The sequence below is a fragment of the Martes martes genome (assembly GCF_963455335.1).
Source record: "Martes martes genome assembly, chromosome: 15".
NCBI lineage: Eukaryota > Metazoa > Chordata > Mammalia > Carnivora > Mustelidae > Martes > Martes martes.
The window spans coordinates 27,314,075-27,337,552 of record NC_137903.1 but is presented as its reverse complement, the minus strand read 5'-3'; the positions used below and the strand labels follow the sequence as shown (position 1 = coordinate 27,337,552).

At 52.1% G+C, this 23,478-nt stretch overlaps 1 protein-coding gene across 2 annotated transcripts; it reads right to left on the bottom strand.

Moving 5' to 3' along the window:
- Nucleotides 1-12,158: 12,158 nt before the first annotated feature.
- LOC308356179 (tubulin alpha-8 chain) lies at nucleotides 12,159-20,490 on the bottom strand. Of its 2 annotated transcripts, none has more exons than XM_080824966.1 (5): nucleotides 20,409-20,490; nucleotides 18,523-18,745; nucleotides 16,982-17,083; nucleotides 14,074-14,754; nucleotides 12,159-12,553 (listed from the first exon to the last, which is right to left on the bottom strand). In XM_080824966.1, exons 4-5 carry the CDS (start codon nucleotides 14,668-14,670, stop codon nucleotides 12,260-12,262), a joined length of 891 nt encoding a protein of 296 aa, XP_080681092.1. In that variant the 5' UTR covers nucleotides 14,671-14,754; nucleotides 16,982-17,083; nucleotides 18,523-18,745; nucleotides 20,409-20,490; the 3' UTR covers nucleotides 12,159-12,259. The 2 variants fall into 2 exon arrangements, with proteins under 2 accessions (XP_080681092.1, XP_080681091.1); XM_080824965.1 differs by having other exon boundaries at nucleotides 16,982-17,130; nucleotides 20,409-20,484.
- Nucleotides 20,491-23,478: the final 2,988 nt, after the last annotated feature.

Sequence of the window (23,478 nt, the reverse complement as noted above, 5' to 3'; positions counted from 1 at the left end):
AGAAGTCACCACCCAGCCGCCTGCTGCCCCCAGCCCTTGGTGACGCAGTGGGGCTGCGGGGGCGGATGTGGAGGAAGCCAAGCGGGAGCACAAGCCACACCCCCCCATCCCATCTGGGCTCCCCCAGGTCAGTCCACGCTGTCCCCTTCGCTGGCCTCTTTTCCTCCCTTTATGCCTGCCACATCCTTTATCCAAAGCAGCTGCTTCATGTCCTCTGAATTGCCTTTTTGCGGAATGGCGTTTCTACTTTGGTAGCCAGATTCCGGCTCCACGCCCCAGCCAGGCGGCACAGCAGCTGGTGCCCAGGTGACACTGAGAGCCCCGACACCCACCACTCCGGGAAGGTTGGGGAGAAGCCTGCCATCCCATGGGCCCCGCAAGAGACCCCTGCCTCCCTCGCCTAGGCCCCCACCCCCACCCCCACCCCACCCCCACCCCCACCCCCACCCCCACCCCCAGGACTAGCAGCGAGCCCTCTCCCGCCAGGTTTCTCATTCATGCAAACCTTCGCTGAGCTCCCACTGAGTGCTCAACACCTGGGGTGAGGGGCTGCGCCAGTCTCACATCCTGCTGCAAGCCTTTGAGGCTCTCCCTGGGAATAAGTAAACTCTGTTTACCCGGTTAATGTGGTTCAACGGGGAAGCCCTCAGGCTGGGGGTCACCCAAACATGGGCTTCAGTTCCGCTCTGTTTACTAGCTGAGATTTTAAAATGTTATTCCCTGACCCTGAGCGGGGGGTGGAGGGGTGGACGATCAGAGTACATCAGCTTACCCCTCCCTTCGCTTTAGGAGACGGGGCAGGATCAGCCCTCCCACGGGGCCTGAGCTCCTCCCCTCTCCTAGGGAGTCTAGGACAGGCCCAGGCAGGTAGGCCATTTCCTTTGTGTTGTCTGCCCAGCCTCGGGTGGGTGGGGAGGGGCAGATTTTCCCATCGAGACACCTCAGGGTATGATTCTCCTCCTTCTGGTTGGGCTACTCGGGAAGTCCTGAACATCCTCGGAGCTGAGGGCTGAGAGGAGAAGGCCACCCAGGCCCCCTGTCCCTCCACCAGGCATCATCATTACCACGCCCCTCCCATTGTCCACTTGGGCACTGGCTGTGTCTCCCTGGCCTGGGGAAGGTGAAAGGGGTGGGACAGATCTGTGAACTCAGACACTTGACCTCTGTGATCCCAAGTGTTCTTACCTGTCAGTGAAGGTATTACCCGCACCGGGTTGCTGTGGGAGTCAAATGAGATTAGCATGTGTGAGGGCTCAGAATTTTTAGGCAAGGAATACATCAGGTTGGGTCACGACATTGCCTCTTACAGTCCCTCCAGGGGCTGCCCCACAGCTCTTTGGGGTAAACCCGTTTTTCAACACGGCCTACAACTGTGTCACTGATCTCTGCTCCCACCACCGCAGCCACACGGTTCCTGCAGTTCTTTCCATGGGTCTGACCTAGTGCTAGACCTGGGGCTTCCCCATGGGCTCCTTCCTGGCCTTAACCAAATCCATCTGGCTGACTCTGTCCTCTGCTTCAGTGAGGGGTCCTCAGAGGGGCCTCCCCTGCCCACCCACACAAGGCCAGGCCTCCTGCTACCTGCTCTCTCTGCGTCCCCCCAGCTGGACCTGGAAACTGTGGGAGATCTGTCACCGGCTCCTAGAGGATGTGCCTCTCGATAGTCGTGTGCCTGTTTGTTCACCCCTGGACCCCAAGGCTTCACAATACAAAGCAGGCATTTTGTTACCTGCTGAAAGAAGAAACTGTAGAGGGGTGCCTGGGTGGCTCAGTGGGTTGAAGCCTCTGCCTTCTGCTCAGGTCATGATCTCAGGGTCCTGGGATGGAGCCCCGAATCGGGCTCTCTGTTCAGCAGGTAGCCTGCTTTCTCCCCTCTCTCTCTGCCTGCCTCTCTGCCTACTTGTGATCTCTCTCTCTCTATCAAATAAATAAATAAAATCTTAAAAAGAAGAAGAAGAAGGAGAAGAAGAAGAAACAACTGTAGAATCCTAGAATCTGAGGCAGCTTCCCATCCAGTTTCAACACTCCCTTAGCCTGAAGTCTGCAGCAGTCACATCGTGCCCACCGCCCCCCACCCCCAAGACACAGCAGGCCCAGCAGAAAGAAGAAATGGGAGGGGGGCTCTGACTTTTCCCTCCTCATTCCTTCCTACCCAAACTTGAACTTCCGGTCACTTGCGTCTTCCCTCTCTGCTCCCTTTCCGGACCCCAGCGGAACTTGCCCTGTTCACTCTGTCGCCTCAGTGCCGGGCTGGGGGCTGTCCTGTGGATGATTAGGTTCACCTGTCAGCAGACCTCCTGCCCGCTCCCATCCCCCTCTGCCAACCAAGGAGCGGGGCATCTCCTAGCAGCAAGTGGGCACAGGTCCAGGGTCCAGCCGTGCCCTGTCCTAGCTGTGCCTTCGTCGTTACAACTCAGTGCCATGGAACTCGTTGACCTTCTGTCTGAGGTCACTGAAGCACAAAGAAGGAAGCACAGGAGCCCAGAGCCTTCCCGACTGTGTGCTCACTCTGTCAAGGTCAAGGGCAGAGTAGGTGCCCAGTAGGTTTGGGTTATTTCGACTCAAGTTCAACAAGTTACTGAAGGCACCTGGGGGAGGTTTATCTGCTAAGGCCGAGAGCCTCCTCAAGTCCGTGCTGCTGTTTGAGGCGGGGACGCAGAAAAGAGGGATTCCTCTTCTCCCTCCTTGTGAGGACTGAATTCCCACCTCTTTCTTGACCAGTGGCACTATGTCGGTCATTAGAGGGATATGGGACCAGAGGCACTTACAAAGTGTTCTGGAGGGGTGATAGGAACTTAAAAGTCAAATTCTTTAACCTCAGGAAGTGAGGGAACACCTTTTTCTTCATCGAAAACTGTATCCTCTTTGGGCCATTGCCGGTCGGATTGAGGAACAATTTTTCTTAAAAGCACTTTATGGGCTTTATTGTACTGTTTCTGTGACAGTCTGGGTTCCTTGAGCCCTGGCTTTCAACTCTGGCTGCACATTCGCTTCACCTAAGATTTTTAGAAAAATACGGGAGCGTGGATCCTAGAGCAGTTAGACAGAAGATCTAAGTGTAGAGCCCTGGCCTTAGTGTTTGGGAAAGCCCCCCAGGCAATTCTAACAGGCAGACTGGGCTGGGAACCACTGCCCCAACTTCTTAGAAATGCAAATTCTCAGGCCCCACTGGGACCTATAGAATCAGAAACCAAGAGTGGGGGGGAGGGTGGTGACCAGCCATCATGTTTACAAACCTTCAGGGGATACTGATCCAGGCTACAAAAGAACTCTTAGGAAGCCCAGAGTTTTAAAGCTGGCAACAGTCCAAAAGGTCATCTTAGCTAAGCTTGTCCTTAGTGTCCGAGGAAAGGGGGTGAGAGCCACACGGCTTCTCCAACACTACCCAGCAAGTTCTGGGCGGTCAGGCATAGAACCTGGGCTTCTCTAGTCCGTCCACTCTTGGGCAGTCTTGGAGCAGACGGTCTGCAAGGACAGCCACACTTCCTCCATCCCTGTATGTGTAGGGCTCCCTTCCCACCAAGAGGCAGACTTCATTTCCCTTTGGGATTCGTTTGCCGGGCTGTTGTAGCAAAGTCCTACAAATTGGGTGCTTAAGACAACAGAAAGTTGCCCTACGGCTCTGGAGGCTAGATGTCCAAGATCAAGGTGCAGTCAGGATCATATTTCCTCTGAGCCACTAGGGTGGTCTCTGCCCCAGGGCTCTTCCCTAGCACCTGACAGATGTACTAGCATGAACTCCAACCCGTTTTGGTATTCTCCTTGTGGACATGTCCAAACTCCTCCTTTTTTTTTTTTTTTTTTAAGATTTATTTATTTATTTGACAGATCAAGTAGGTAGAGAGGCAGGCAGAGAGAGAGGAAGGGAAGGAGGCTTCCCACTGAGCAGAGAGCCGACACGGGGCTCGATCCCAGGACCCTGGAATCACAACCTGAGCTGAAGGCAGAGGCTTTAACCCACTGAGCCCCCCAGACGCCCCAAACTCCTCCTTTAATAAGGGGCATAGGGGTCCACCCTACTCCAGTACGACTTTCCAATTAAGGCCACATTCTGAAAAACCAAAGAACATCAGTGCATGATTTTGAGTGGGTAAGGGCCACAGTTCAACCCATGACGCCTCCCACTGAAGCTGGGCGTTAAGGCCTCAGTCTCCCGAGTCCTCCGAGCTTCTGGCTTGACACTCTGGAGGCCGGCGACTCTGTAATGCCTGACTACGCTGCAGGATGAGGGATGTGGATGAGAGAAAGGGAAAGGCAGGCCACCCCCAGACATCTGTCACCTCTGCTGAGGCACCGGACGTGGGTGAGGCTGTCTCGGGATCTCGGGCTGCCCCAGCCAACCCCACTGAGCAACGGTGAGCTGCCGCCACCAAGCTCTGCCCAAATTACAGAATCGTGAGCAAATACATGGTTGTTTTAAGCCACTGAAATTTGGGGTGGCTTGTTTTAGATGGAAGGAGAGCACAGGAACGAGGCTCAAACACAGGGCCTTCACAATTCATACGGGATTCTTCCTGTTGGAACCCTTCTGCCAGAGCCAATGCCTGCCTATCGCTCTGATAAAATATTTGGGTCTCACTGCTGGCTGAGTGGCTGGGAATTAGGACAAAGTTCTGCTTGTATATAATGAATGGCACCCTCTGACCTACCTAGAAGCTTCTGAGAGCACGGGTGAGACGCCGAGGCCCTGGCTGCGGGCAGGGGAGGGGGCAGAGAGGTACTGAGGGGTGCTTTGTGCGGGTGGGCCTACAGCCAGAGCTTGGACGCACAGAGCCAATTGTGCAGGCTCCAGAACACTTGGACTTGGGGAGAGGAGGAATGCAAGTGGTGAGAGGTCTTGGCGGAAAGGAAAATTGGAATAATTAACCACTGAGAATGAGTATCTTCAAAAGAGCTTAATTTGGGGGGAAGGAAGAGCATCAGGGGAGACAAAGAAGTGATTGCTTAGAATAGGAACAGAGAATTCTATATGGAGAACAGTGATGGAATACGCTCAGACCAATACAGAAAGTCCTCTTCTTGCCCCTGCAGTGGGTTATGCTGACCGCCCTATTGACAGCAATGAGCACCAACGGACACTTGCTGCGTGTCCCAGGTCCTATTCTAAGCACTGTGGGTTTAGCCTCATAACTACCCTAGGAGGCAGGGCCTGGTGTTCTAGGCTCATTTGAGCGATGAGGAAACAGAGGCCCGGGAACATGACAAAGGCCACACAGCGATTAAGTAACCAAGCTGGGATTCAGATCTAGGTATTCTGGCTGCAAAGTCTGCTCTTAATCATGAGTTAAGCTGCTCTGTGCTTTTTAAAGCCAGCTGAATGGATTTGCACACTGCCCCTCACACCTCTGCAGAGTCTTAAATATAGCAATTAGACATGACTTGTGCTTAGAGCTTATGAAATCCACTCCAGGGGCCCATCCCCCAGTGGGGATGGGGACTAATCCCTGGTAAGCCGCTCGTTAGTACAAGGTGACCAAATGGGCCAGGGTCTGCTTTTTCCCCTTTAGTTGCTGCTCCAGAAAATCCTGTACGGGACTTGCCTGCGGACTTCCTGGTGTGATAGTCTAAAAGCAGCCCCTCCCAGAGGAGGCAAGCCACAGCCTTCCAAGGAGCCTGCCCGAGGCGGGGAGCCTGCTCAGACTTGATGGGAAGAACCAGACTCTAGATCAGCAAGAAAGAGAGAGAGAAGAGAGAGGGCAAGCGTGAGCGGGAGCTTGTGCGTGTGTGTGTGTGTGTGTGTGTGTGTACGCGCGCACCTGTCCCTTGAACACCCGCATCGCTGGATTTCTTCCTTACTGCCTAGGTTCTGTGTCCATGTCCTTAACTGGACATCTGGTCCATGGCCTCAACTTACAGACAAGGAGTGTCCAGAGGAGAGAATTACTTGACGAGGTCTCCACCCATCCCCTGAGGGCTGGGTCATCCCTCTTCCCAGCCCGCTGTACTGCATACCTCCCTCCTGAAGGCTAGAGCCAAGAGGGGAGAGGAAGCAGTGCGGCCGCAGCACCCCCAGCCCTTCCTGTCAACGAGGGAATCCCACACAGCCGCCTTGGCTGAGTCTGCCCAGGTCTTCGTGAGCAGGTGTTCAAGTCACCGCCGAGCCAGCACCCAGAGCGCCCACCTGCTCTTCTGATGGGGTGGTTGGTTGGTGTGTGTGTGCACGTGTGTCAGAATGCCCCAAGAAGTGCAAAAGCAGTCTCTGCTTGAGGCTGGGGCCGGAGCTCTGTCACCAATTTTGTCTCCAACTTTGTTCTTTCTCCCCAGTACAAAGGAACCCGCTTCACTGTGAGGTGGGAAATAAGGGGCCAGGGATGTGGGCAGTCAGCAGCATTTATAACCATCTTCTAAACCTTAACTCCCAGACTTCTGAGGTCTCAGGCGGTTACCGTCTTTCTGTCCTTAACAGAGCATTCCGACTCCCATCTTCCTGACTCACACCTGAGTCCGTCACCTTAACTTAGTACCCAAATGGGCATCATGGACCCGCGCTATGTGGGGCATGACTGAAACGTAGGCCCTGTCCTCAAAGGCTCAAGCACGGGAAGGGTCCTTTCTTCTCACTCTTCATAGGGACCTCTTGTTTGGGTGGGAAGATAGCTGTGCTGTGAAGACATGGCCTGTTCCTGTTGAATTTTCACCTGTTTCCCACCATTCTGCCCTGAATCGTTGGCCCTGGCAGCAGCAATCTAGCTGTAGTAGTTCTGAGATGTTATGCTGTGCCTCTGCCTTGTTCCTTTCTGGCCAACTCCTATTCAGCCTTCAAAACCCAGTCAGTCATCAACTCCACAGACCAGATTCCAGACTTTATTCACATTCCTACTCATCTTTGTTGCATGTTGTAATCTGTTCACATAGCTTCCTCTTTGTGTTTCTTCCCTTCTAAGCTTAGACTCAGGTGCCCCCACCCCCAATGCCAGGGACCCCTTCCTTGGTAGTGGCCGCGTTGAGGGGTCTAGGACCCTGAGGGCTCAGAGGGGGTGAGGCAATGTCTGCTGCTGGGCGCATGGACCATTTTCAGATTCACTGGGTACAGAGCAGGGATGCTTCTTCCCATTCCCCCAGAAAATCGAAAGTCTTGAGTAGTATCTAATTCTTTTCATGCCATTCACATGAATGAATCAAAGATGAATTCTTTTTAAAAATTTTATATTTTATTTATTTGTCAGAGAGAGAGAAAGAGAGAGAGCAAAAGCAGGGGGAAGTGGCAGGCAGAGGGAGAAGCAGGCTCCCTGCTCAGCAGGGATGCGGGACTTGAATCCAGGACCCCAGGATCATGACCTGAGCCGAAGGCAGACACTTAATCAACTGAGTCACCCAGGTGTCCCAAAGATGAATTCTTCTACTTTAAATAAAAAATAGGGGTACCTGGGTGTCTTAGTTGGTTAAGTGTCTGCCTTTAGCTGGAGTCAGGATCCCAGGGTTCTGGGATCAAGCCCCACATAGGGCTCCTTGCTCAGTGTGGAGTCTGCTTCTCCCTTTGCCCCTCCCCCTGCTTGTGCTTTCTCTCTCACAAATAAATAAATAAATAAAAATCTTTTTAAAAAAAATTTTTTTAGACTTTCTTTTTAAAGATTTTATTTATTTGACAGACAGAGATCACAAGTAGGCAGAGAGAGAGAAAGGGAAGCAGGCTCCCCGCTGAGCAGAGAGCCCAATGCAGGGCTTGATCCCAGGACCCTGAGATCATGACCCAAGCTGAAGGCAGAGGCTTAACACACTAAGCCACCCAGGTGCCCCAGTAAATAAAAATCTTTAATAAAAAATAAAAAACAGAAGCCAGGAATTCCAGCTTCCCACCTGAAGACCCAACTATACCAGTACCCGTCTGTCTCTGTCACAGCTCTGACTCTAACATCAAGGACTAAAAAACACATCCCGTCCCCAAACCTTCTGTGACTGTTCTCTCCCCTGGGCTGGGAGGTCTCTGTACCCCTCTGGACAGCAGAGCTCTCTGGGGCATCTCCTCTGTCCTTCGGTACTCTCCACGGGTGATCTCATGCCCTGACCATGAGTTTCAGAGCAGCATCTCCGGGGGCTCCGTGTGCTTTGGCTCAGCATTGTCTGTTAAAGGCTGAACTGTGCCCCCGCAAAATTCATATGCTGACATACCTCAGAGTGGGACTGTATGAGAGATAGGACCTTTCAAGAGGCAATTAAGATAAAGTCATACAGTGAGTTCTAGATGACTGGTGTCCTCGTAAGAGGAGGAAATGGGGACACAGACAGGCACAGAGGGAAGACCATGTGAGGACACAGGAAGAAGACGGCCAAGGGAGAAGGCCAAGGGAGAAGCCTCAGAAGGAACCAACCCTGATGACACCTTTGCGTCGGACTTCCAGCGTCCAGAACCGTGAGAAAGTTGATTTCTGTTGCATAAGCTCCCCAGTCAGTGTTCCTTGGTTTATGGAAGCCTTAGGAGATGAATACAGTGTCTGAAGATGAATTCATCGCCAAACCCAAACAGAATAACATGGAGGGACAGCATCTCATGGTGTCCATGGCAGGAATCTGGTCATGCACAACTCTCTCCATGGGCCGCACCAGCTGGTCCTAAATACTGGGATTCCAACCTCTTCTCTTCCCCATCTCACAGCTCTGGCTGAAGCATCAGCCCTCACCTCGCTTACCACAGCCACCTCTACCTCTCTCCTGCATTGTGCTTGGGAACTGACCCTTCTTGCCACTGCCAAGAGATTCTTTAAGGCAAGGTTTTCCATCTCGGCACCATTGACACTTTGGGGCAGGACAGTTCTTGTTGAGAAGAGGTCTGTCCTGTGCCTCGTAGGATGCTTGCAGTAGTAGTCAAGCTCTCTCCCTGAGGCATGCCCAACACCCCCTCTGCAGGTGTGCCAACCCAAACCGTCTGGCAACATCAACATAGCCTAAGAACCACTGCTTTAAGGACTGGTGACCCTGGATGCTGGCACTTGACAGCCACTGAAGGTTTTATACAGGAGAAAATTCAAACTCCTCTGTTGCCTCATTGGTTCCGTCTAGCATCTAGAATAATCTGTGCTACATAGTAGGTACTTGCTCAATAAACATTCGAGAAAGAGAAGGCAAAACCAAGGTCCTTTAGGTCAGTACCTTTTTCTCTAGCTCCCCCTTCTTCCATCTCAAGTTTCAGCTACAAACTGAAGAGAATGTGTTGGCGCTTCCTCTATCTTTTCCTCTGCCAGTCTCCACCGGGAACAGCCTGCCCTATCTCCATCCCAATCCACCTTTGGTACCTGGCTCAAGTGCCAGTCCTCTCGGAAGGAGGAGCTGGGGATTCCCATGTCCTCTAGGCGCACCCTGCACATTTCTCACCCCAATCTGAGCTTTAAGGAAGAGGGAAGACAAAAAGAGGCAGCAGCTCGGTTCCTTGCTATAGCTAGGAGGACTGGTGCACAACACTACGTGCTTACAAGAAGCAAGAGGGCTCCCATCACCGATCTCCAAAAGGCCAAGGGACTGGAAACCGTGGGGAGTTCAGAAGGTGGTGGTGGTGGTGGTGGGGGGGGGGATACAGGGAAGAGGCAAGAACAACAAGACCAGTCAAAAATCTTCACAAAAAAGCAGTCAGACCCCAGGACCCTGTCTTTCACCTTAGAACTGGCAGGCACCCATTAACACATCCAGAAGAAAACAAGGTTACACCTCGGAGCAGTCAGATCTAAAAGGCTCTGGTGTCAGGCATCTCAGACACAGCTCAGGGGAGAGGTAAGGAGCAGCCTGAATACCAGGTATTAGTGAAAATCTGCACCAGAGAGAGAAAGAAACAGCCGAGGCCTCCATACTTTTTTGAGGGTAGGAATTTTTTGTTAAGCTTCTAATACCGGCTAGCCACGGTAGAGATGCTCTAATCTTCCCTGTCATTGAGGCTAATGCCTTTTAGTGTCCTGTTCTGATCACCAGCAGGATAACCACCCTCCTCTGCAAGGACTCCGCAGAGCCAACTTCCCACCAGGCTCCCATGTCCTGGGTCTGTTACAAAGTTAAGGGGGTGCCTGCAGGAGGTCATCTGGGTTTAGGCCCTGCTATGGCCAGGGCCAGAGCACACCTGCTGTCAGCTCCAGGAAAAACTCTGCATGAACACCCCACCCTAATGCTCACGTTAGGCTCATGCTTCAGTAGAGTACTTGTTAAGACACTGAGTGCTCTCAGTGTCAGACCACAGCTCCCAAGGCAAGAAGCTCTCTGCTTCTCCATCATTACCCCACCAAGGACTCCATACCTGGAAAGGAACCCAGGCAAGCCTCTCCCTGGGGACCCAAGGACATGGCTCTATCTGGGGCTCAGTGGTGGGTGTTGGAGGGGAGGGGCAGAGTCTAGACACAGACTTAACAAAAGACTCTTCCTGCTTATTTCAAAAATACACACAGAAAAGGGATAAGAAGTCAGAGAAGGGAAAGTGACTTATACCTATTCTAGTTTGGGGCCACAGGAGAAGAGGATGGCAGCTGTAAGTTTATCCAAATAAATTATCTGGCTCGCTCCGCCCACTTGTAACTGACTCACCCTATCCCCGGTTCTCATCACAGGAGGGCCTCAGGATTAGGTGTCTAATTCTCACTGGCTATTCTCCTTCCCAATGCCTGGGGCACCTATAGGGCGAGGAGGGGTCTATTTAGTGGTTTGAACCCATAGAGGAAGAACTGCTAGTATGTATGAATTCATGTGTCCAGTGAGGCAAAAAGCAGGGAAAGAAAGGAAAGAAAGTGTCAGCTCTTGGTTTCTAGGTGAAGATACCAGTAGAGCAGGCTGGACGTACTTGCTGAACACAGACTAATCCAGGTCCTTGAAGAGGCGCTGGCCATGTTTTCCTAACCTCCTTCCCTTCCTACTACACCTTAACTCCACCTCTAACCCAAGCCCTAAGTCCTTGCGGATCTTCAGGAAGAGACCCATTCAGTCGCCTGGGATTGACAATTTGCATAGGTCCACAAGCCCTCTTAAACTTCTGCAGCTTCACGGGTAGGGGTCAAAGTCTGGATCTGAGTGCTGTGCTCCTAGGACACTAAACGCCTCCCAGGGATCAAGCAAGGCTCCTAGATGTTAGGAATCGGTTCCTAGGTTAGCATTAAGAAACTTGTCCCCTGAACCCAAAGCAAGGCCACTGCGGGCATATCTGGGTAGCCCCAAGGCTCACTGTTGCCTAAAAAAAGCAGAGACCCATCCTGAGTAACATGCTGCAATTCAATGTCTGAAAAATAAAAAGCAGGTAGATTCAGATGAAGAGTACAGGCCCTACCCTTCTGGTGGGGGCTGGGCTGGGTTCTGCTCAATGGCCTTGCCGGGGGCTGAGCTTGGTCCCATGGAGATATTCCCTCTCTTCAGAGAATACATTCCTGTCTGGCCAAGGGGCTTTCAAGCACATTAGGGAGAGACCTCCCTGAACCCGGGGCCATGCTGGAAGGGACCATCCGGTTTCCTCCCAGGTCCTGCTAGGTTCTTCTACTGACTAATACATTGATCTCTAAGACCGTATGTGGCTAGGTCCTAGAACTGTGTCTTTCTCATCAGGGACCCCTTTAAAAATAAAAAATACAGACTCTTGTCTAAAAGGCTCATAGGCACTTTGAAAAGTATTTCAGACGTTCACAGCCCCAAGCTAACGACCCCGTCTTTTGGAATCCTGGTTCTTGGACCCTGTGCCTTCACTTCATATGGCATCCGGCTCGAGCCCTAAATTTTAAGATGGCTGCTGCAGATTGGTTTGTCAATTCTTGTGGCTTCAACCTCTACTGCCCTCTGTTGGCCATGAGGAGGGAGGATAGGTTAAAAAAAAAAAAAAAAAAGGCAAAAAAACCCCAACATACTTGACTCCTTCCTGGCATTGAAACTGAGACAGACTTTCTGTCCCGGAATGCTAGGGGCAGACAGACTTCCAGCAGCTTTCGCCAGAACCTCTAGAAGGTTTACCTTTCCTTGGGGTGGGCTGGGATAAGGGGGTACACACAGGGAACCACCACGTGAAGTCAAGGCACCACAGTCCAGGTCCTGAGCCCCTGCCTATGTGTCAGGGTGGTCTGATCGGTCCTCCCGTAGGCATCCCCTGGCTGGAAGCCCTGGAGGCAGAGGCCACCCTGCCCCTTAACTCAGAAGGACGACAAGGACGTTGGGAAGTTAGTGAAGGCCCGTGCCTGGGCAGAACCTCACATCACAGAGCTCCACATCACTTGCAACACTGACTGTATTGGTAGGGGGTTAGGGAAACAGTGGAACGAGAAATACAAAACTAGGTAGAGAGACCGGGCGTTGCAGGGGCCAGGACCCCCTAGAACTCCTCACTTTCATCTTCGCCGTCCATAGACTCTGTTCCCACTTCTTCATAATCCTTCTCCAGGGCGGCCAGGTCCTCCCGGGCCTCTGAGAACTCTCCTTCCTCCATGCCCTCGCCCACGTACCAGTGCACAAAGGCCCGTTTGGCGTACATCAGGTCAAACTTGTGGTCGAGGCGGGCCCAGGCCTCGGCGATGGCTGTGGTGTTGCTCAGCATGCACACGGCCCGCTGCACCTTGGCCAGGTCACCCCCGGGCACCACTGTGGGGGGCTGGTAGTTAATGCCAACCTAAGAAGAAACAGCAAGCAGGGTAAGCCCCTGGTTCTGGGTTCCCGGGAAGGGTCTGTGGAAGGACTCCCAAAGCCCGGAGAGGGGCTGTCCCCTTGTGTCTGGCATTTGCCAGTCTGTAAGGAACACAGGGATAAGGGAGCAAGTTAACCACCATTAGGAAAACAACAGATCCAGAATGGGGGACTTTCAAGACACTAAGACCAGTCCCTTCCAAACCACTGGCCAGAAAAAGGGTGGCTGCTTTACATTAAAAGACTAAAGAGACAAATACTATGCCTGGGCCTGGATTATATCCTGACTTTGGAAAACGGATATGAGAGATTCTTGTGGAAATTGGGAAGTTCAAATATTGACCTAGGTATTCTTATTTTGGAGGAGTATTAATTTTGTTAGGCACAAAAACAGACCAGCGGGTCAGAAATGTCTGTAAGTGAGTGTAAATGGGTCAGCAAAGCAAAAATAAAGGAAACCTAGGAGAGTCAGATGTTGAATCTAGGCAGTGGGTATATACGTGTGAATTGTACTAATCTCCCCATTTTCTTATAGTTTAGAAAATAGTTTAAAAAATAGAAAATCTTGTGAGATCTCCAATTGGATCTAAATCTAACCTACTTTAAACATTGCTCTGTTCAGAACATATACATTTCATATTCAGCGTTAAAAAAAAAAAAAAAGAAAGAAAGAAAGAAAAGTCAACTTCCCCCTTAACTGCCTCTCCAGACAGCAAGCTTACTACTTCCTGAAGGCAGCCTATTCTTTCTCCCAGTAGCTGAAGCTTTCCTAATATGGAGCTGGGAGAATTCGCCTCCCACACTTCCTAGCCCCGGTTGCTAGTTTCGAGCTACAGGACAGCCCTTCAGTCCCAGCACATGGCTGTTCGCTTTAACACCGGAGTCCCTGTGTCCCCTCCCGTCATGGTCACGTCTGCAACAGCAACACCGGGCAGGGAAGCTGTGGGTTTTCTAAATGCCACAGCTGCCACCTTTAATCTTTCTAATCTCACCCTGGAACAAAACCCATAAAACTTGAACTTGCTCAGTACCCTCTGGGAATGTGGAGCGAGAAAAGAAAGGGGCATAAACAAATTCTTCCTCATTACTTCAAAAGGAAGGGGCTGCGTTCATAGATCTTCTGACCATGTCTTGCCCGTTATCTGAATGGAAGGCCTTTCTGCGTTTCCAGAATCACGCTCTTCCCAGCAGGAGCCGTACTGGGTGGGTACCTCCCTGGCACAGGCGAACGATCGGTCCCAACCCGACTGGCAAACCCAGGGAGTGCCTATTTGCCAGGCTAAGAGACGTGAAACCTACTTTTGCTTTCATAAAGACAAGATTTTGAGCAGAATAAAAAAGCTGTTATTTGCCCGAATCTCTCCCTCCCTAGCGCTTTTGTCGTCCTGCCTGCAGCTCTGCAGCTCTGTAGCAATCTCCCCTCTCGGCGGGTACACAGGCCACGTGCTCACCGCCTCCCCTCTCCCCCACTGCACCCCTCCCGCCCCGACTTCATTCCCAGCTTGCCTTGAAACCTGTGGGACACCAGTCCACAAACTGGATGGTGCGCTTGGTCTTGATAGCGGCGATGGCGGCATTCACGTCCTTGGGCACCACTTCCCCACGGTACAGCATGCAGCAGGCCATGTATTTGCCATGGCGAGGGTCACACTTGACCATCTGGTTGGAGGGCTCAAAGCAGGCGTTGGTGATCTCTGCCACTGACAGCTGCTCATGGTAGGCCTTCTCGGCCGAGACGATGGGGGCGTAGGTCACCAGGGGGAAGTGGATGCGGGGGTAGGGCACCAGGTTGGTCTGGAACTCCGTGAGGTCCACGTTGAGGGCCCCATCGAAGCGCAGGGAAGCTGTGATGGAGGACACGATCTGGCCGATGAGCCGGTTGAGGTTGGTGTAGGTGGGGCGCTCGATGTCCAGGTTGCGCCGGCATATGTCGTAGATGGCCTCGTTGTCCACCATGAAGGCACAGTCCGAGTGCTCCAGGGTGGTGTGGGTGGTCAGGATGGAGTTGTAGGGCTCCACCACGGCCGTGGACACTTGGGGCGCGGGGTAGATGGCAAATTCCAACTTGGACTTCTTGCCGTAGTCGACAGAAAGCCGCTCCATCAACAGGGAGGTGAAGCCTGAGCCGGTGCCACCCCCAAAGCTGTGGAAGATGAGGAAACCCTGAAGGCCGGTGCACTGGTCTGTCTAGGGTAGGAGAGAACAGCGTTAGCGGGCAGGTGACCCACCCTGCCCCCTAGCTCCCCAGCCCCTTTCTCCCAACGGAACCCTCTTCTGTCCCCAAAGCTACTGTGACCCAACCACAACTTTACTCACTTCTGTATTTAGAAAACAAACAAAACAAATAAACAAAATAAAACGTGTACCACAATTTGTACTACATTTTATTGCAGGTATAATGAACGGTTCGACAAGTGTATATACCTACATTACCAAACTAATCAAGATACAGAAATTTCTGTGACTCCGGAAAGTTCTCTCACGCTCTTTTGTTTCTTCTCAGTAGAGGTGAGATGAGAACACCTACAGGGGTTTGGAGTTCTAGGGGACAGATGACCTCGAAGGGTGTTGCTGTGTTCATGAAGTGGCAAGTGAGGGGCAGTAGGAGGGGAGAGGTGAGGAGGGTCGGGTGGGATGGAACATTGTTGTCAGACAGCTGGGCCCTTTCAACTCTGCAAGAGAGTGGGAGGTCGGGGGAGGCAGTGGCGGCATCTTGTTGAACACAGAGATTCCCTGGCCCCCCACTTGAGACTGGAACCCAGGGACCTGCGGGTTTAACAAGTACTCGGCTGACTTCTGATGTAGCTGGACCTTGGACTAGAAGAGCATCAATCTGGGGGCGCCTGGGTGGCTCAGTGGGTTAAAGCCTCTGCCTTCGGCTCAGGTCATGATCCCAGAGTCCTGGGATTGAGCCCCACATCGGGCTCTCTGCTCAGCAGGGAGCCTGCTTCCCCCCCTCCGCCTGCCTCTCTGCCTGCCTGTGATCTCTGTCAAATAAATGGATAAAATCTTAAAAAAAACAAAACAAAACAAAAAAAAGCAACGCACCCTTTATGGAGTGTACATTTTTTAGAAGCGCGTCAATCTGTACCAGATGCACAGGGAGTGAGGACATAAAAATTCTCCATTTATTTGCGATATATCCACATATGAATCACTGTTGTACACCTGAAACTAATGCTATGGCAATTATATCCCAATAAAAATCACTTAAACAAAAAGCAAGTTTTATGCAAACTGATAACAACTAAAAAATCCCAAACACCTCACCAAACCAAAAGACAAAACCCAAAAAGCGAACCATCCCTCCTCCCCCTACTCCCCAGCCCAAAACCTCTTAAAAAAATCCTAGGGGGACGCCTGGGTGGCTCAGTTGGTTGGGCGGCTGCCTTCGGCTCGGGTCATGATCCCGGCGTCCTGGGATCGAGTCCCATATCGGGCTCCTTGCTCGGCGGGGAGCCTGCTTCTCCCTCTGCCTCTGCCTGCCACTCTGTCTGCCTGTGCTCGCTCACTCTCTCTCTAACAAATAAATAAATTAAAAAAAAAAAATTTAAAAAAAAAAAAATCCTAGGACACCTGTGTGACTCAGTTGGTTAAGCATCTGCCTTTGGCTCAGGTCATGATCCCAGGGGCCTGGGATAGAGTCCTGCATTGGGCTTCTCAGCCGGGAGTCGTCTTCTACCCCTCCCTGCTGTTTGTGATCTCTCACTCTCTCAAAAAAAAAATAATAAATTAAATCTTAAAAAGAAAAAAAAAAAAAAGAAAGAAAATCCTAAGCCCAAACGGAACTTTGATTTTGCAAGCACAGAATCCCATTCCTCAAGTCAATGACTGGCAAGTCCTCCGTCTGAACTAGCAGAAGTATGTCTGGAGAGTCCCTCTAGAGGACCCGTGCCATAGTACCGGCTCCCAGTTGGCCTCACTCCTGGTTCTCAGTGCCTCAGGCAAGGGATGGGGTAAACTGGGAAGTGGTTAAAAACTAACCAGTAAGCGGGAGCCTCTCCCAGGTGTAAAGTTCCGCTTAGGAATCTAAGAACAGGCTGAGCCGCCAAAGCAGCTTCCACCTACCCGCTGCGGGCAGAGAGGGATCAAAGCTCAAAGAAGGCTTGGATTGGAGGGTTAGACCTGCCAAAGCTAGGAACCAGCCGCGAGGGAGCCTGAGTCCACAGACTCGGGGCAGAACCAGTTATTCCGGCTCCTAACCCTAGATCCACACCCAGGACACGCAGCTCCCCCTAGGGGAAGGCGAGGAGACAGACAAGCCAAAGGAGCCATCAGGACACCACCCGCCCTGGTCACAGCCACAGATCTGTGGTTTCCTTTTCTTCCACGCGTGTCCAGCCTCCCAGGCCAGGAAGGGAGAGTCGGGACACATGGAACTCCTGAAGGTGTCGGGGGCACTCGGTCTGCTCACCAGTTTTCGGATTCGCTCCAGCACAAGATCGATGATCTCCTTCCCCACAGTGTAGTGGCCTCGGGCATAGTTGTTGGCAGCATCCTCCTTGCCAGATATCAGCTGCTCAGGGTGGAAGAGCTGCCTATAAATGCCAGTTCTTACCCCATCTTGAGGGGAAGAAAGAGGGCAAAGGTAAGAGAGGCTGGTCTCATCCCCCACGAGGACACAGGTGCTAGGACCGCTGCTGCGTGGACACAGGTGCTAGGATTTATGCTGTTAAGCTAAGCTCCCCTAGGTAAAACTGCAAAAGGGAGCATGAATGGCAAAAGGCCTTCCAGAGACCCCCTTCCAAAGTCCAGTTAGTCCTCCCTGGGCCTGAGAGGGGGTAAGTCAGGGGGCCCCTTTAACAGCGCCGACCCTCATGGTGAGGAATCAGGGTGGGTCTAGGAATCTCAATGACTTTTTTTTTTTTTTTTTTTTTTTAAGATTTTATTTGAGAGAGAGTGAGAGAGAGCATGAGAGGGGAGAAGGTCAGAGGGAGAAGCAGACTCCACATGAAGCTAGGAGCCCGATGCAGGACTCAATCCCGGGACCTTGGGATCATGACCTGAGCTGAAGGCAGTCGTTCAACCAACTGAGCCACCCAGGTGCCCTCAATGACTTTTGACTGGGCCTAGAACATAGACTGATGCAGAAAGCCCACTCCACAGTTTAACATCTACAAAATGGTCTTTGGAAAGATGGGGAGATGGAGGAGTGCTTGGGTGGCTCAGTCGGTTAAGTGTCTGACCTTGGTTCAGGTCACGGTCTTAGGGTCCTGGGATCGAGCCCCTCGTTGGGTTCCCTGTTCAGTGGGGAGCCTGCTTCTCCCTCTCCCCCACACTTGTGCTCTCTTTCAAATAAGTTAAATCTGAAAGGAAGGAAGGAAGGGAGGGAGAGAGAGAGAGAAAGAAAGAAGGAAAGACACAAGGAAGGAAGGAAGAAAAAGGAAGAAAGAGAGGAGGAAAGAGAGAAAGAAAGATGGGGAGGGGGTAGGGTAAAGTTTTCAGGAACAGGAAACTGAGGGGATCCAGATGCAGAAAGGAGGAAGCAGAGAACCCCCTGGGAGCCAGCAACAACTGAGTTCCCACAGGTCCACATCCTATTAAGGGGCCCACCCCTTCCAGTTAAGGCCTAGTAGGGGGCCATTAAGAATGTTCTCAGTGCCTGGTTCCTTAGGCAATGTTAAGCTCAAGAGTCTTCGGGTAGGAAAAAAGAAGTAGGTTTAAAGTCTCTGCTTTTATAACCATTCTTTTCTGCAGCCTTCATTCTGCGTCTGACCCCTGACTCAAAAATCTGGCAGTTTCTGGGCAGAGCAGTTTGACTGATAACCCTCTCGGCACAGGAAGCCCTTAGGACCCCTCCTGAAGTCAGAGTCTAGACAAAAGAGCAGACTTCAGAGTTGTTCTTGGCAGGGGGCTGCCTGCATTCCAACAGCTTTTCCCCTAAGCAGAGTTCCCCACTGACTTCGGGGCTGGCAAAAAATACAGGCTGGAGAGGAGAACCCCCCGCCCACTCACCTATGACAGCAGGCTCCAGGTCCACAAAGACAGCCCGGGGCACATGCTTGCCAGCCCCCGTCTCACTGAAGAAGGTGTTGAAGGAGTCATCGCCGCTGCCCAGCGCCTTGTCACTGAGCATGGTGCCATTGGGTTGGATGTCGTGCTCCAAGCAGTAGAGCTCCCAGCAGGCATTGCCCATCTGCACACCCGCCTGGCCCACATGGATGGAGATACACTCGCGCTGTTGGGGGAAGCAGAGAGATGTGGTGTGAATGGAGAAGGGAAGCAAGTGGGCCTTGAAAAGGCCCTGGAAGCACCCTTTGATCCTCCCTCCCTGGAGCCTCCCAGAGCCTGAGGCCTGACAGTGAGTTACATGGTCCAAAACCCAAAAGCCTGGGTTCCCTTTCCAGACCTCCCCACACTTTAAGCCAAACGACCCCATTTTCTTTTCATTTCCTTAGGGCTCGAGAACGAAGGTGGCTAAAAAGCCTAGGTCTTCAGGGGCAGGAACTAAAGAAAGCCGATACCAAGCCGCCAAGTCCCACTGCCTAGTGTCCTGGGTGCTGGGCAGGGCGGGGACAGGAAAGCTCAGAGTCCTGCACACCAAGATGGGGCCTCCAGCACTGGACCCCTAGGAGAAGGGGTCTCCCATGATGGGGACTCTGTGTCCCTTTTGAAGGGACAGAAGAAGTAGTTCAGGTCTGTGGGTTAACAGATGCAGCGGCTCTGGAGTTAGAGGTAGTCTGAAAACTCACCCGCAACCTCCCCTTTTTGGGGGGCGGGGGGATAGGCCCTGACTCTGGACACGTTTCTCTGCCCACCGCAGTACACAGTCAACCCAGGTAAGTGCTGCTGGATGGTCACGATGGAGCCAGAAGTCTCGCCCTGCCCTTTCAGCTCTCCTGAGGTAACTCCTACAAGGGACAGACTCTCTTCTATTCTGGTCCTTCAACCCCAGCCTACAGTCTAGAGTGTGAAAGGGCTTGCACGCGTCCCAGAGGCGGAGGAGGTCTTCTAAGACAACCGGCAAGAGTTTAGCGATTTCAGGAACTATCCTTCAAGACAGTCTCCGAGCCTTTACAGGGGTCCAGGACACAGGCGGGGTCTAAAGATTCCTGGGAGGCCCTGACGCCTGACACACCCCGAGTTCTTCGGTTTAACTGAGGGAATTCACGGGCTTGGGCAACCAGAGAAGTGGAGTAAAGATATTCCTCCTTAGACGGCAGGAGGAGCTCACGGTCATGCCTGACCAGGGAGGGGTCAAGGTCGTGCACCTCTGGCTTCTGGCCGGAATCTGGCCGCGCGAGACAAAGGCATTCGGACGAACAGTGCAGAACTGGAGAAACCTGCTGGAGTTGGCCGAGGGGCCCGGGTCCGGCCTCCAGCGCGGGAGCGTGACTTCACAGGGAGGCGGGGACTGCAGCTGGGGGCGGGCGCCTCTTTGTCCCGGACGGCCGCGGGACAAAACTGGGGCGGGTCCAGCCTCCCGACTCCGGAGCGCGCTGCCCAGCCCCGCCGGGGCTAGGGGCCCCCAGGCTGCGCGCAGCGCGGGACGGACCTCGCCACGCTGACGCCCCGCCGGCCCCGCGCACTTCCCTCCGGTCCGCCGCCGGAGCGCGCAGAACTTCTCCAGCTCGCGTCCGCCCCTCCCCGCCTCTCCCGGGCAAGGGGCTCAGAAGAGCAGCGCTCGGACGCGGCGGGCGTCCCCGGCCGTCCGCACAGCCCCCCACGCCGTGGTCGCCGTCACCGCCCAAACCCCCCAACACACCCCGGACTGCCCGGCCTCCCCTCCTTCCCGCGCAGCTGGCCCTTACCCGGGACCCTCGGGCGTCCCCAGCACGCTCTCTCCCGCGCAGCACCCCCCCTCCCCGTGGACTCCGCCAGTGCCCCCAGCTCCCTCTCACCATGGTTGTTCCGACAGGTGATGCTTGCGGAGGGTCGTTGACTGCAGACGCGTTACGGGTCTCCAGCAACACTAGGAATCACGGTACAGTCCGGCTCGCTGGGGCTTATATATCCCCGCCCAGCCGCCAGCCATGCCTCCCGGCGGGGCTCCCGCCCCCTCCGCGCCTCTCATTGGGCCGAGTTCCCAGCGAGGCCCGCCCCCCTCTCCGTTATTGGGCGGGCGCTTATGAGATATCCCCGCCCTAGCAGGTCATTGGGCAGTTTGTAAAGCCAAAGGGAGGGAAAGCCTTGGGGATCCGAGTCCTCCCGGGCCTCTCGACCCTCGTCCCCTCTGCTGGAGCGTGTGCTGGATCTGAGAGGTTGGCGCTTTGGAGCAACATGTTTGTTCCGTTGTTGCCTTAAGTCATTATACGGGTAACGGGGCAGACCTAGTTCGAAAAGTGCATAAACCTTGGAAGGTGGCACAGACTGGAGCTCAGCAACCGCTAGAGAAGGAAAGATGCTGTAATGAGAACCAGGTGCTGAGAGCTCAAAAGGCCGCTAGGGTGGGGGAGGGTTGGACAGGCAGGTGTGGGAGAGAGCATTCCAGGCGCAGGTAATTGCAATTTACCTCCCTTTCACTGTAGCAAGCGCTTCAGATCAGGTGACTCCGATTGCGAGAGAGCAAGGGGTCCAGGCTGGGTAAAGCACATTGAAGAGGACTTGTAGAGTGAACATGGATGCTACTTTGAAGAGTTTGCACATAATTCCACTGGCTGTGGAGCACCTTCGAGGGCCAGTGACTAGAAGAGTGATGTGATAAGCAGTATTTTAGGCAGTTCATAGATGTTACTTGTGTGGTTTTTTTCTCCCGGTGGTGGTTTCATATATTTCCATGCTAAAGGGCACACACACATTTTCCCTCAGTTGTTTCTTAGCTGTCCGAGATGAGGTGTTACTTCTAAATACCTAAGCGAAACAAATTAGCCCATTTCCTAGTTTGGGAGGGTTAGTTGGCATTTGGTTTAATCAAATATCTGGACACCCCACAAGGATTACCTTAATATTTGTTCAGCACATTCCAGAGGAGTCTGAAGCATCTGTCACCTCCTGTTCTCACTTCTCGCTGGCAAGGTGACTGCACCCAGATTATGCCAGTCAGACCTGGAGATCTGAATTGTTGCTTTAGGAAAATCTGCAGCTGCAGTGACTTTCTGTTGATACAACTCACGAAGACTCAAAGTTACTGTGTCACTCACCAGGGTGACATCAGATCAGCTGCCCCCTGGATTCCTGCACCTGTTTCTCTACAAGACTCTAGACGTGTTATTCAAAAGTGTCCTGACTTATGTTTTTGAGACTAAGTGTTTGTCTAGGTGGTTTGGTGGTTTAAATTCAGGGTGCAAAGGTTAACTTCAAACTCTGAAGTGTGTTCTTTGATCCCAACCCTTGTGTTTTATGAGGCTACTGGCTTTAAAGTGGTTATCTCTGGTCAAGGGATAAGGTGAGAGAGTGTGGCTGAACATTCAAAGAGGTACTTTGAAAACCCTTGGATATAAAAAGCTAATACATAGTTATTCATTGTCTGTCACTGGCCCAAGCAAAACAACTCGAATGTTACATCTTACTGAATGTGGGCAAATCAGTGAATAAAATGAAGCTATCTGGCCATAAACTCAAAAAGCATAAACTCCACACCATCATCTCTTCCTTGCCTGGTCCTATCAGGCATTCATTCCACCAGCTTAGTAGCGGGTCTGCCAGTTCAAAATGTTCTTCCGTTTCATTATTGAATACAGTGAGTGGGCTTTACCCCCAAGTAAAACTATATTTGCAAGAGTAAAGCCTGTGTTATTTGTGGAAATGACACAAACCAACTTCTCTCAACAATGTGCTTCTTTGTAGAGCACAGATTAAAATCAGTTCTCTTATAAGGTATTTGGATTTATTTGTTATCTAGACGACTGCAAAGCTTAGATTTTTTTTTTTTTAAGATCTTATTTTACTTATTTGACACACAGAGAGAGATCAGTAGCAGAGAGGCAGGCAGAGAGAGAGGGGAAAGAGTCTCCCCGCTGAGCAGAGAGCCTGATGCAGGGCTCGATCCCAGGACCCTGGGATCACGACCCAAGCTGAAAGCAGAGGCTTAACCCACTGAGCCACCCACGTGCTCCCAAAGTTTAGATCCTCTTTCTAACTTTCATCTTTTTCTCTATATCACTCCACTGATCTCAAGCTTAGTGCCATTGCAGACATGCCATTTTTACACAGTTCTTTAGGAATTTAAGATATACTGAAGTTCAGAGGGAAAGGTCATGGTTACCTCTAAGTTTCAAACAATCTAAAGATTCCTGATAAGTCTGCATCCTTTCCTGATAGGTACTTCCTTCCTGTCCTGCCTTGCCACAAAGAATCAAATAACACTGAATTGAAAGGAAACCCGTCGGGGTGAGGGAGGGACAAAGAAGATGGAGAGGCTTTGTGGGAACAAGAATATCCTGTTCAGGGCACCTGGGTGGCTCAGTGGGTTAAGCCTCTGCCTTTGGCTCCGGTCATGATCTCAGGATCCTGGGATTGAGTCCCACATCGGGCTCTCTGCTCAGCAGGGAGCCTGCTTCCCCATCTCTCTCTGCCTGCCTCTCTGCCTACTTGTGATCTCTGTCAAATAAATTAATAAAATCTTAAAAAAAAAAGAATATCCTGTTCATCTGCTGGTGAAGAATCAAGGTAGACAGGGAGACACCAGGGCCATACCTGACCTATTCATTCTTGAGTCAGTGCCAACATTGTAGAGGTAGTACTTGCTTTTCAAATGTCTGAGTTACCTAACAATTGATGGTCACTCTAGCAAAGTTGCCAAAGTCGGGTGTGTCTGTGAGCTCGCTTTTCCCCTTATTGTCTTATCTTGAAATTCACCTACCCTGGAACAGGGGCAACTGCTCCCTAGGATGGAACCTCCTTTCCACCCAGTCCCTATTTCACATCTCATAGCAGAACCCACTTAGGACAAAGTAGGGAAGGATTGTATAAACCCACCAGGAGTTGGTCACTCTTCCTTCACTTCATTAGGACCATAAGTGTCCCTAGCCC